Raw genomic sequence first — 13,645 nt, 5'->3', positions numbered from 1 at the left:
GAGGCTCGTTTTAAAAGAAATCTCTATAAAATGATGCCATCAAAAAAATAAGACATTATGAAAATAATCATGTGCTTAAAAAGAGTGAAAGATATAATTCTGCAAATGCATTTTGGAGATATAAATATATTATTACGGAAAAATTAAAGTGTGTATATATATATATATATATATATATATATATATAATTATATCTTGTGCAATTATATGGTCTAGCATCTATGGTAGGGGAGAGAAGCATCTGCTTTGTCTCATAACCTTGTAAATGGTTCTCAGAGAATGTAATTGTTGTGCGCTCCTATAGAAAAAAATGCTGCCGTCCCTTTAAGTGCTTCCACCAATTCTGATGGAGTGCTGATTTACATATCCCATCCTCTCCTCCCCCTTCAGGAGAGCTGAGTGAGGATGTGGAGGCTGCCAGTGAGACCACCACAGATCAGGAGGACCAAACCAAAGACAGAGAGAGTGGGGGGGAGAGGGAGCTCACCAAAGGGACAGGTAAGCCCTATCTTTCCAATTCACTATACAGGGAGTCCATTATAACAAGGGACTGCTAGATTTGTACATATATAGTCACTTAGAAACCTTTATATTCCACAGCTCCAGTGTAGTGGCTTATTAATAAGGTGATGTTTTACCACAAATATTTCAGTGCACTTTAAGAAGCTATTTTTTTTTCTCCAAGAATCAAGCTTAATTTAATGTTTTATTTCTCACCCCTGAGGATTTAGTTTGAATTCCCAGGAAAAAAAATGTAACCCTGATTACGGCGAATCTGATCAAGTGACAAAAACACAAGTCAGTGCCTAAGTACAGAGTTACATAGCAGCCATGTGTCTGAACACATGTGACCGTGTTCTCAGTCTCACACACACACCTCTGAAGAATGCTATCAGATAGGAGTATTTTGCAGGCTGGGATTGGGGGCGGTTGTGGCAGGTGCAGGTGTCAGGTTTCATAGAGAGGTGTGGTTTAAGAGGAGGGGGGTTGCCGGGGGTGTTGGAGTGGAGTGGAGTGGAGAGCAGAGAGAGGCCTGTCGAGGTGTAAGTGGAGATCAGTGGTGCGTTGCTGTGCTGCTGATGTGTTCGGAAAGCTGCGAGGGCCTGTAGCACGTGCTTTGTTACGAGCTAGTGTGTGTGTGTGTGTGTGTGTGAGAGAGAGAGAGAGAGAGAGAGAGAGAGAGAGAGAGAGTCAACTGGCTTCTGGTTTGTTACTATAGTCATATGTACTGTACCTGAGCATGAAATGTACGGCATTAAAAATGGGGGGTAAAACTTTACAATAAGGTCCCATTAGTTGACTTGGCTTTAGTTGATGCACTAAAATGAACTAACTATGAACAATACCTTCATTACAGTCGTAATCGCCGTAATCTTTGTCAATGTTTGCTAATATAAATACAGCTGTTCCTGTTATTCATGTCAGCTCAGGTCCCTTAAATAATATTAACAGATACAACTTTTGATTTTAGTATATTAGTAAAATTAACAATAACTTTAAAGATTAAAAGATGTTTTAGAATTATTTGTTATTAGTTCATGTTAATGAATAAAAATGTTAACTAGAAAACAGATATTCGGATGATTGTACTGGAATATATATGGCACTATATTCTTTAAAACTTCTTTAGTCTCGCTGAAATTAAAGTCAAGATTTGTTACAAAAATAGTTACAAAGCCATATGTTTAATAAAGTGCAGAGGGAAGTTTGAAAAGAAAAAAATGAATCAATTAAAATAAATAGTCATGATTAATCGCATGTTTTTTTCTGTTCTGTTTTAGGGCAAGTAAACAAAATAATGTGTTTCAATTTGTTTGTATGACGCTCTTAGAAGAATATATGTACTACTTGGCTGCACAGTATTGATTAATTGAGATCTTCTATTTTACTATTTAGGTGAATTTAATAATATTAATAATTTTGCTGAATGATATTTATAATAATATGGTTTGATAGGAAAGCACTTATGGTTTGTCTCAATGAAGGTATACTTATGAATGGTGCTGCAAAAAAAAAAAAAACTTAGGAAACATCAGTATATGCATCCATGTGCAGTTTGGACTTTAAGCATTAGTCATGTCCTCTGACAGGTGCATGCTGGTCTGATCGTGTTGGATGTCCATTTTTGTTTGCCATCTTGCGTTTGAAGTTCCATTCACGAGGAGGAGTTCATTTCGTACCAGTGCAGAAACCGTTTGATTGTGAGGTGGAAGTAGTCAGGGTGAACACCTGTCTGGAACAAGGGTTTTCACAATAGCTGTACCTCACAGGCGACAGGATATACTTAACTGCATTCTTCATGATAGGAAAAACAATTTTAATCATTTGCATGTTCCACATTTCATTGTTATTTTCATTACTTTTTAAATTCCAAAACTACAGCAAAAAAGTTCATTGGAGCATTTGAAGGCAAAATCTTATAAAGCGTTGTTTGATTTTTTTTTTTCAACTTTCATTTAAATGAGGCTGAGTTGTTTGTGCACTTTGAGTGAGTGCCACTCAGCTTTGATGGGGAGAAATAATGATATGCATCGCCTGCCTGAAAATGGCTAAAAGTATATTTTAACACATCAAAATAAAGCACTTTAAAAAGCATTAAAATGAGCTGTTTGATTAATAATTCAGCCGTTACCTGTGGTGCCGAAGACGACGACTATTGCGCATTAGGAGCCCTGCGTCTTTTCTGAAAGGCATGCAATTCCATACAAGAATATTCAATTCTTTTCCTCCCCCTGTCAGTTGCTAATCACCAAATAAGTGTGTTTCTGTGTCTTCACAAAGGAAAGATGTGCTTGCATATGAAAAATTTACAGGCTTCCCAGCAGCTTATTAGGAACGCTTAGTTAAAAATAGCGTGCATTAGGAAGCCAGGTCTAGGGTGCCGTTTGATGTCTGAGCAGAGGTGGAGAGGGGAGGAAGGAGTGATGGGGGTGGAAGAGTGAAACCTGGTGGTGTTGTGATCTAAGATACTGGTGCTGCTTTAATGGAAGCTCTTTTATATTATTTTTCTAATCGTGTTTAGAACTCACTTTCATGATTGACGGACATAGTGGCGTGAGATGGCGCTATGAGAGGCTTTCTGAACCCCTGCCTGGGAAGTACTGGAATGCTTTTAGTAAACAGAGGCACTCTTGTTTTGGCTGGAGATTGTCTGAGAATGTGTGTGGAGAATGCGTCAATGATGAGCCACTGGACTCCGTCGCGATGGGGACGTGGCTAACCTGTTATTTAAAGGCACGCATCCGAGCGGATTTGAGTCACTCTGTCAAAGCGGGCTGTTATTAGGGCCTGTCATTAGTGTTGTTGAAGTTTTTCCTCTCATCCTAGTCATGCAAACACCAAGCGTTGAAATGTGGGAGCGCTTCACAGATGACACTCAAGTAGAGCGTGTTAGTACCATCCGAGTTAAGCCGTAGCCGTTCCCGATGGGTCTCATTTGGTGCATGTAGAGTTAGTTTGTGCATGATGGGTATCTTTTAAGCACGTCAACACATACAAGGAAAAAGATGCATATATATGTTTAATTGTAAGAGCTAGAGCTAGAGAGAGTAAAGGTATGGTAAATTGCTAGATTCCAAAAGTATTTCTTAATAAATATATCAAATATTTGATAAAGGTAAGCCCTGATCATTGGGTGAACATGGTTAACATTAGTGCAATGGGATGATGGGGCTTTATTAAAGCAAAAAGGGTGGATATGGGGCAGAAAATAAGGATAGAGGAAGTTATGGATGGACAGAGAAAGGGGAGGATACGTGGCAATGTGGAGCTGAAAGAGATGAGCAGAATTGTTTATTCACTTAAGGACTAAGGAGCAACCACAATATGATTTGAAATGTTTAACATAAATATAGGATGGGAGGGGGTGGTTTACAGGCGACTGCCGTCCTCAGCAGGTTTATGAATATTTCCTCCCAACCCCCAACTTTCAAATCACTGGGGTTATAGAGAGGGAGGGAAAATAATCTGATGCAGGATCAGACGCTATCTGACACGCCAGCAGCAGCCCTCCAAATTGGTTCCGTCTCTTTTGCCTTATGCATTTACTTAAATATATGAATGTCAGTGATTGGATGCACAGGGGACGGTGTGTATTTGTGTGTGTACAGGAGAGAAAGAGACCGGCTTGAAAAGGACAGCAAAATAATTGTCCTCTGAGTGCAAGGTGAACATTAGCATCCCCTGGATGCAGAGGAAGTGTATTACAAGTTTCCATCTCTAGCATTATTTCATGGCCTTGATGTCCATCAATAGTTTTACAGGAGTTGATGTGAACAGGCAGGAGCTCTAGCCTTTGCGTGTTATAATCGTAGTAAATGCAACCGTAGCTGTCAGGGTTGTCAGCTGACTCGGAGAATATCAGTGAAGAAATGGCATGAAAACTGTCATTATTTTTATGATGCCATATTTATTGCATCATCCTGAGGGTGTTTTAAGATGAATTTACCAGGTAGTGAAACGATCTGAAAAGCATGTCACTGAAGTTCTTCCTAACGCCCTGTCTCTGAAACAAAGCATCAATCAAATCTGTTTTAAAAGCACCAACGCGTTTGCATATTCATATCGTGTCCTTTAAAAGCATGTCATCCCTTCAATTAAAATTATTTTTGTCTTGAGGGCTAATAGGCTATAAATTGTCCTTGTTTGTGAGCCAGCGCTCACATAGACCTGTGTTTATGAGTCTTACTCCCTGTATTCTAATTGGCATGCCATCCTGCGAGAGAGAGAGAGAGAGAGTTGCATGTATGGATGTCAGTTTGTGTATGTCCTCTAAAGGTGATTGCAGCATTAGCTCCCGCCTAGCAATTGGAAGATTAATAACACGTCCACTAATTGATATCTCCTTTTAATTTCTTCATTTTAAATTTGTCTTTGTAGCAGTCACGCCTGTGGGGCTACATGGGCACTTCCTTTGCAGAGCCATGGAGGTGGTCCTTTCATTTAATAGTGGGTTATACACCAAGGGAACTGTGATATGATAAGCCGCAATATGGAATGGCGTTGGCGTCAGGCTTTGGTTGTAATTTTCTTTATTTGAAATTAATTGATGCTGAGTAATTACCTGAGAAATATGAGGTGAAATGGAATATAGCCCTTTGTTGCTCAGGGCACCATTGCGGCCTGCAGATTAAAAAGAGGAGGGAAAGGGAGGGGGGAGGGGGGAGATGAGCAGAAAAATATAATATTGGGTTATTGTTAGCTGCGGTAAAAGTGAATGACTTATAGCGCTAGGGAGTTGGACCGCTCTTTTGTATTAATGGTTAAATAGCTGAGGGACTAGGAAGAGAACTGTCATGAGGTCTGGGGAGAAAAGCGGGAAAGACAAGAGAACGATGGAGGAGGTTTGACCTCCTGAAAAGAGAAGCATGGGATGGCGTTGTTCTAAACTTTGTTCTTGTTCTGACTTTTTAACTAGTAACCAGCTAGTTCCATGGTCAACCAGCTTACTCAGAAGGACCGTACTGCAAAAATTTATTTTCTTCCTTAGTACTTTCTTTCCAGTACAGATATCTAAACATTGTTAAAGGGACCATCGGATGTCCATTTTCTACAAGTTGGTATGATTCTTTAGGGTGTTCATGTAAAGTTTGTAATATTCTTTGGTTAAAATTCCTCAATGGTTGTGTAAAACAACACCCTTTTTACCTCCTCAAAAACAGCTTTGTTCACAGTGACCTGTTTCGGTGCATGTCTCTTTAAATGATAATGAGCAACTGCTCACCCTACCCCTCTCTTCAATGGGGGATGTCAAATGGCTGAGGGCAGAAATATGCCAATACGTGAAAATTAAGTGAATTTATACTTAAAAAAAGAAGTCTATCAATGGGGTAAGAAATATAGTCAAAATTAAATATATAAGACATATATAATCTTAATATACAACCTGAATAAAATCCTTTTTTTTTTTTCAATGTAGACTAGAACCAAACCATCTATAAACCACTATTGAGCATGTTGATGGGCTCCTGCTTATTGTGTTGGAAAGTGGTCAGGCTTTTTGTAGGACTCATTATGTCCAAGTATAGACATTCCTTTATTTAGGAGCAAAAGCTGGGCTGGATAAAGTAAGGATGAATTGATCACCTGACGTTACACCTGACGTCCATGCCTTCTTGGAAACACATCTGCTGAGAACACATTCGCAAATGCACATGATGCACTCCATATGCCAGGGGAAATAATTTTTCTACTCTTTCCCTGTCCGCCCACTTGCAGTGTCCAGTTAGTCTCGTAGGAGATGACTTCCCAAGGACACCTGGGTAATGATATGATGGCAGCTGTGGTTACATTTGTGGACATTTTCAGTGGCGCAGGACTTGTTGCGTTATTGCTGTCCTGCTCGTGTCAGTCGCACACTTGTCCGGTTGCTCCCTTCCATGAAAGCGCTTCACGTCTCTGATTTAGAGGCTTAGCACTCAGCACTGACAGCCTCCTCTGGCTGGCTGAGAAATGCTGCTCAGCTCCAAGGCTTGAGAAAAGGTGCCAAAGTCCAATTCACTTACGGGACACTCCAGAACAAAGACCTCCTGCTTACGGAAAAGTCCATGAATTAATAATCACCTAATTGACTTTTAAGACTTTTTTTCACTGCTTCTCCTTTGGCTTTTGTGATGTCAGATGAAAGTAGGGGCGTTGCCGCTGTCTCTGTGGGTTTTGCTGCAAGCGTGGTCTATTGCTGAATGGTAGAATTGAGGTCAGATGTACAGATACCACAGTAGGATGGTTTCGAGAAGACTGATGTAGTTACCACTCCTTTAAATACGGGAAAATACCTCCAGAAAAAAAAACTAAAACTAATACTAGTCATTTTTGTGTAACACTGTTTCTGTGAGGGCAAAATCCATTTTTGATATGTACTAAATATCAGTTATTCTATCAGTGTACGCATAAGGCCGCTATTTTGCCATTTTTAGATTATTTGTGCAGGTCAATATTTAGTCATTTACCATTTTGAAAAAAAAAAAAATGAAACTAAGCCAAAATTGTACCATTTTGAGATGATTCATGTATGTCAATATTTTAGCATTTGAAAATTAATAAATATTGACAATAATAATGCTTTTTAGACATTTTAGGTTTTATGATCTGGGAATATTTTTTTTTTTTTTTAAGTTGGCAGCCACCGCCAGTGTTTTTGATCATTTACACAAAAATGTCATAGCCACCAGAATAGTTTGAGGCATGAATATCCAAACATGCAAAATATCAAAAAGAAAGAACAGAGCCTCTGCTTTAAAAAAAAAAAAATAGCTTCATGCTTTCTTTATCAACACTTGATTGTGGGTAAGTTTTAAAAAAAAAGCAACATTTTTAACAAAAAGCTGAGAAAAAAAAATCTAAGACTACAACATGCAAAAGCAATCTTTCTGCTCCTTTTTTGCCTGTATTTTGATTCTGAGATTTGGAAAATTCCATCAATGGTGGGGAAGGAGTTAAAAATTGTATATATATATATACATTTAAAAATATATATTTTATAATGTTTGTTCAGGTTAATTAATTTTTTGTTCATCTCCTTTTACATTTATAATACCCTGCTTTTTAAGATTTGGCATTTGAAAACCCATATTGGTCAACCACTAGCACACAGTAAACATACTGGAGCCTGACACACATAGCCAGGTTCATGAGCAGAGACCAGAGAGAGGGGTGGGAGCGACAGAGAGACCCCCGCCCTCAGTTTCTGGTCATGATCTCTAATAACGGATCTGACCTGCTCAGATGTCGAGGCATGTTCCTGCGGCCGCCCAACCGTGCCGAACACACACGCGTTGCACATGCCAACAGTCCGCTTTCTTCGCCTTTTTATTGGTCTCCATTTTGTTCCAGCGTGCTCTGTGATGATGTTTTCCCCCGCGCTTCTCCCTCCGTCTCTTGACAACAGAAAACAGGATACGGTAGCTGGGCTTTAGTCACGGGGGTTTGGTGGCAGAAGTGGGTTTTTGGGGCTTTTTAAAAGCAAACAATTGATCAGATTTATGGAGTCCTAACAGGGCGTGACGAGGTGCGGCTATGCCCAGAGGCAGCGGGCTGCTCTCCCCTCCACACGTGCTGCAGGCCTCCGGCAGGCAGCTGCTCCCCTGACCTCATGCCATTCACTTGCAATAGTCTATTAGATAGAATTTACAATAAAAACATTTACCAAGTAATACCCAAAGAGTGTACCTAGCCCCTTTTCAATCACACTTAGAGTCACAGGCAATTATTTTGTTGGTTTGCTTACATGTATTTATCTTAATTGCATTTAGCATAGAAGCATTAGCTGATTTTCTCTGTTTTAGGGTGTATTCACACCAGGAAAGTCTGCTAGTTCTCTTGCTTTGGTCTGGAGCAAATACAATGTTGAATTTTTTTGTTTGGTGTGGTTCCTTTTCACACTGGCCTTTTTGCAAGTAGACCAAAAAATGAAAACAAAACCACATGTGTGCTAAGGTTATCCATTCTTTGGACAGAAATTCACCTTAAACGAACCGTACCAGAATTCGTTTGGAACCGGACCGAGACCACCTCTTCAGCTGGGTATCGGTACAGTTGTTTGGTCCGCACCTGAGTGTGATTGCTGTATTCACACCTGCCCAAAAGATCCGCATCAAAGGGGGAAACGAACTTGAGTTCGATTCAGTCGAGAATTTGTCTTACCACTTGTCTTACTCTCTGCACTTGCTAACAAAAATGTACCATGGTAACCATGCTTCCACCACAACACCATAGTACTTTTAAAACACAATAATATAACTTGGCCTTCAAATTAGCAGTATCAGTTTTGAAGGAATTCATTTTTAATGACAGTTTCTACAGTTTTATTGTAGTACGAATAACTCTAACTATGTGTTTTGGTGGACAATTTGGTTACTAACCAGGAACATGTCCTGCAAGGAACATGGAAGGAGGTTTCCTGAAAGAAGGTGCACAAGCACACGATAATTGAGAGGCTAGGAAGAGTCAAGGGACTGCCACAGACACAGTCACTGTCAATAGGAGCAGTGCAGTAAGGAGGAAGTGGACAGTGCCAAGACTGAGAGTGAAGGTTAATGGCAAAGAAAGGGAGGTTCCTTTGTTTAACATTTCCTTTGTTTATTGGTGGATGTGTCTAATGGGATTGGCCATGACCGGACCTAATAGGGCAGCACTGGCTGATTGGGGGAGTCTCTGGGAGCTGCATCAGGCAGCGTTCCCCAAAGTAGGGCCCCCCACTGAAGCCTGCTCTCAGCTGCCCTGCCCTGATTGGACCTGACACTTTAATGCCTTCCCAAGGAACATGGTCAGCCCAGCTTAAACTGACCCCCACACCCCTCCCCACAATCCCCTGCTCTCAATTTGCCCTTTCAGGACTGGACAAATCATGCCAAATTTAACTCTTTATAGCCTTGTTATGGGACGGCGAGAGAGAAGGGCGTCTTAAGTTTCACTGTGAATTCTTTTCCTTAGCAGTGTGAACAGTGTGTTCTCTTGACTCCTCTCTGGCTGAGAGTGGATTTACATTTTATACAAGCCTTTTTTTATTGTTATTAGGAGCTCTGATTACTCTGTATTGCCACCCCAAGTTTGTTTTCATCAGGTTTGTTGTTATTTTGTTGTTCCCAGATACATTCTGGTTAGCTGAGCTCTAGGCCTGTTGGTTTTACGATTCACTCTGCCAGTATAGAAAGTGAAAAGACTAGCACACATTGAACTATGTGTTATTTTTCAGATAGCTAGCTATAAATGGCAGTTTAAGTAGAGCTAACTGACAACAACATGTGAAATTTAGCTTGCGTAAAAATGTTGGCGTTAACATACTTGAATAAATGAGGGAGCCATGCCAATAGTGATAACTTCAATTTTAGCTTTTGACTAACGTATTTGGCAGAGTTTTTTCTTTAAACACTAAAGAAAATGTGAAACTTTAAACTATAAGATTTGCAGAAAACCAAACTAACTATTGAAAGTAATTTTGAATTTCAATGAAAAGGGGAAATAAACAAGGAAAAAGAATCGAAATAGGAACCAGAACATAACTCTTTCTTCTTGATACATTTTGAAGCTGCCTGTGGTATATTTGACTCTTTTCAAGTTGGGCGAATCCCTTCACTGAAGCCACACTTCAAATGGCTTCATCTGAAAGAGCATGCATCCTAAAGCTGCTCACCGTGGCAAACTAATGTTTTGATTAGATGTCTGTGCCGGTGTCTGATGTCCTAAACATCCAACATAGGGAGAGACAAGCCGTCAAAGCATTGCACACTGCCTCTTCTAAGTGCCATGGGAGGAGCGGTTAAAGGACTACATTGGTTTGGAGGGGGAGCATCCTGCCTTAGCAATCCACTGGCCTGGCTGATTCCCATTCAATGCCTATATATATCACTGCATATATAAACTGCAGTTATGCTACATCCTTTTTTTTTTTCAATTTTATCGACATTGTAAGTGAAGAGAAAGCATAGTATATGATGATATGACACAAGTCGGATTTGATCCACATGCACAGCATCTGTTTACCTTACTTTCACTGAAATAGAGAAAGCTGCAGTAATATGTTGTTTAATTCCCATTACCACTCATGTACTACGGCACTACATGAACACTTGTCCTGAGAGCTGTTGTAATACTGTGTCCACATTACTACAACAGTACTACTGACTGTTTCTAAATTTCCAGGTCCTGTCTTCCCACACTATTGTAGCTATATCAGAACATGAGAATATACTTATAAATAATGTGTCTTATTATTACATGGTTCTTGGTCAAACTGAAGGGGAAGAACTATGCTTTGTTTCAGCATTCAGTGAAGTTTTACTGTAGGTTACACTAACATAATAGCAAGTTAATTTATTATTACCGATCTGCTTTTTAGTCTGCTTTGATAAGCTCAACATAGTAGGCTTCATAAAAGCCATTTTTACTGTGGTACAATGTTTTCATTGTGCAGTACAGCTTCTCATACTGCACAAAACTATTTTACTGCATTTCATTTTTGTAAAGCCTGAATTATTGATTGATTGTATGCCCTGACTGCCAAATTGGTGCTGTGTTTTTTGATAAGTATGCATCTTTTTGTGTGTCTATAGCAGCATCCAATCAATCGGAGAGGGATCAGACAGATTCCCCGGTCCCCTCCAAGCGGCCTTCTTCGAGATCCGAGGCAGCGGAAAGCCCTCTCTCGTCGAAACGACCCAGGACCGCTGAGAAGAGCAGTGGAGAGCAGGTATGGAGGAAAATCTACAGCCTTTATGAAACATTTAGAATTGTCTCTGTCTGCTTCTGTGAAGTAGATTCAGAAAGACCTAATCTAATCCCCAGGCATGTAGGTCTCATTAACTGTACCCATTGGTTAACAAAATATCTAAGGATGTTGTTTTCAGCCCTTTTCAATAAAGAGTAGTAAAATGTAGCTGGCCTAAATTATGCATGCATTTTTTTCTAAAAATATTATATTTCTCCATCTGTTCTGCTGCTCTTGCAGTGCTAATTGTGCAAAAGGTGAAAAATCAATATGATTTTTGACAGATGAGAGCTCTTTAAAGTGTCTGCCTCTCACTGCTCTCTGCATGGGAGATGAGAGTCTTTCTCTGCCCTTGATTTGACCACTTTTCTCAAGAAAATAATATTCTGTCTCTGCCTTCTTGTCATTGTACAGATGTACCAGTGCCCCTACTGCAAGTTCAGCAACACAGATCTGAACCGGCTCAGAATGCACGTGATGACGCAGCACTCAGTGCAGCCCATGTTCCGCTGCCCGTTGTGCCAGGACATGCTCAACAACAAGGTCCACCTGCAGTTCCATCTTACCCACCTCCACAGTGTGGCACCAGACTGCGTCGAAAAACTTATTGCCACTGTAAGTTACTCCAGAATGTATTTACCACTGCAGAATTAATATGCTTACATTTGTTTCCTCTAATGAATGTCCAATACATTCAACCAAGCTTTCCTCCCCAGTCAAAAGAACCTTAGGCTAACTAATAATTTCTAGTTGATAGATATCTATTCATCAAAGTTAATTTCTCTCAGCAATCTTTTGTTTTTAATGTGAGATGATAGTGAAGGTTCTATTGTGTGCTGCGAAGGCCGTATGCTTTTACACACTACCCAATGTTCAGTAGTGATCATGTCAGGCATTAACCTAACAGATGACTCACAGTTTCTTACTCACCTTGCCTTTGTGGACCGAAGGTTGTTTCCTTTTATTTAATTGATGACATTTTAAGGCTTAATTAAAATGGCAAAAGAAACAGATCATTGCCATATGGCCCTAGGGAATCCTGTATATTCAAAATGAGTCAAAAGCATGGACATGGCTGGGTGTAACACTGACTGGGAATTCTTATGGCCAATATAATTTCCATGTTTTATTATGCTAGCAGGGATTAGCATGATGGTTATTGTCCCAGAAGTTTTTTTTGCTCGTTCATACCTCAGGGGTCTTAATGGAGATCCCAGTTATGTTTCTGTTAGCATAGAAATGTACTGAAATATCTCACTATTCATTACAGGCGTCATCTTGACAGATGTTGGAACATTTTGTGACACTGTTGAGATCTCTGAAACTCTAGAAGACAGTTTACTAAGATTACTACGGCCTTGTCAGGCCAAAACATATCTGTGAACCAGTGGACTCTCCATTTAATTTCAATGCTGATTAGAAGAAACCGTTTGTTTTGTAAAAAGTAGATAAATATTGTAATTCTTTACCTAAGAAGAAATGTTCTCGGTTTAGTGGAAAAATTAAAAAAACCTCTTCTGATTACCAAGGTCATTTGTATTCCAGGCACTCTCTATAAGCAGTAATACTTACATCATCCCTTTACGTTATTTCCACCTCTCTAGTCCCAGAGCGCTCAGGCCTCCAGCAGCCTACTCTGCCTGGTTCCTCAGAGAATACTCACCCTATTCCATTTCAGCTTCTACTGAGACTACCCTGCTTTCATGGGTTTTTCCCCCCCCACCAAATTTAGCAGTGAAATAATTACGTGTAAGTTTGCCTGTGGAGTTTGAATCGCTTGCTTGGCCAATCACTCTAAATTCTGTGAAGGCAACTCCACTTCCCCAGCCCGAAAGCAAATGGTGAACACATTAGTAGAGGCCAGACGGCAATATTTTTTCTTTTATAGAGGTAATAATGCACTGAGCGCTGTACAAGTGCGGCGCATGAGAGAAACTAACACAGCTAATACAATGCACATTAAAACCAGCACTTTTTTACAAGTAACGAAAGATGGAGAGAGGTACTCTATCCTGTTGCTCATGTCAGGCAGACAAGCTTAATGAATTCTGAATCAGGTGACTTTTAGTTCTTGCAAACATTGCATAAAGATGCACTCTTTACCACTCTCACTCACCCTACATCCTCCTCCTTCCTCTTCTCTCACTCTCCCTCCCTCGTTTCCTCACTCTATGTCTAATGTTCTGTCTGTCTAAGATAGGGGTAATGAAAATAATTGTGCTTCATTAATTCTGAGTCTGGCTAGATGATAGCCATTTGGAACTATGTTTGCCAATTAGACGGTCCAAATTAAAAGTGACCTTGGGATACTCTCAGCACTCTGCGCTCTTTGCCTAATGATGCAGTTGTCTAGAAACAGTCCACTTTGTAATGTTAATCACAGGCATGTTTTGTTTCTGGAATTCTCCATACTGGTCACAATCACTTAACACTTTCATTTAG

At 40.0% G+C, this 13,645-nt stretch overlaps 1 protein-coding gene across 6 annotated transcripts in view; it reads left to right on the top strand.

The window, feature by feature from the left end:
- zfhx3b (zinc finger homeobox 3b) overlaps positions 1-13,645 on the top strand; it is a 240,994-nt gene that overhangs the window by 213,190 nt on the left and 14,159 nt on the right. For 4 of the 6 annotated variants that reach the window (XM_077201829.1, XM_077201827.1, XM_077201828.1 and 1 more), the window contains 3 exons: positions 391-498; positions 11,049-11,185; positions 11,618-11,818. In XM_077201829.1, the coding sequence (XP_077057944.1) occupies positions 391-498; positions 11,049-11,185; positions 11,618-11,818 (446 nt within the window). The remainder of the gene's footprint in view (positions 1-390; positions 499-11,048; positions 11,186-11,617; positions 11,819-13,645) is intronic. The other 2 variants (XM_077201831.1, XM_077201832.1) reach the window with 2 other exon arrangements.

The sequence above is a fragment of the Siphateles boraxobius genome, unplaced genomic scaffold, assembly GCF_051911475.1.
Source record: "Siphateles boraxobius isolate OS27281-9 unplaced genomic scaffold, OSU_SipBor_1 48, whole genome shotgun sequence".
Lineage (NCBI taxonomy): Eukaryota > Metazoa > Chordata > Actinopteri > Cypriniformes > Leuciscidae > Siphateles > Siphateles boraxobius.
Note: the sequence above shows the minus strand (reverse complement) of the source record. Positions and strands in the feature narration are given on the sequence as shown.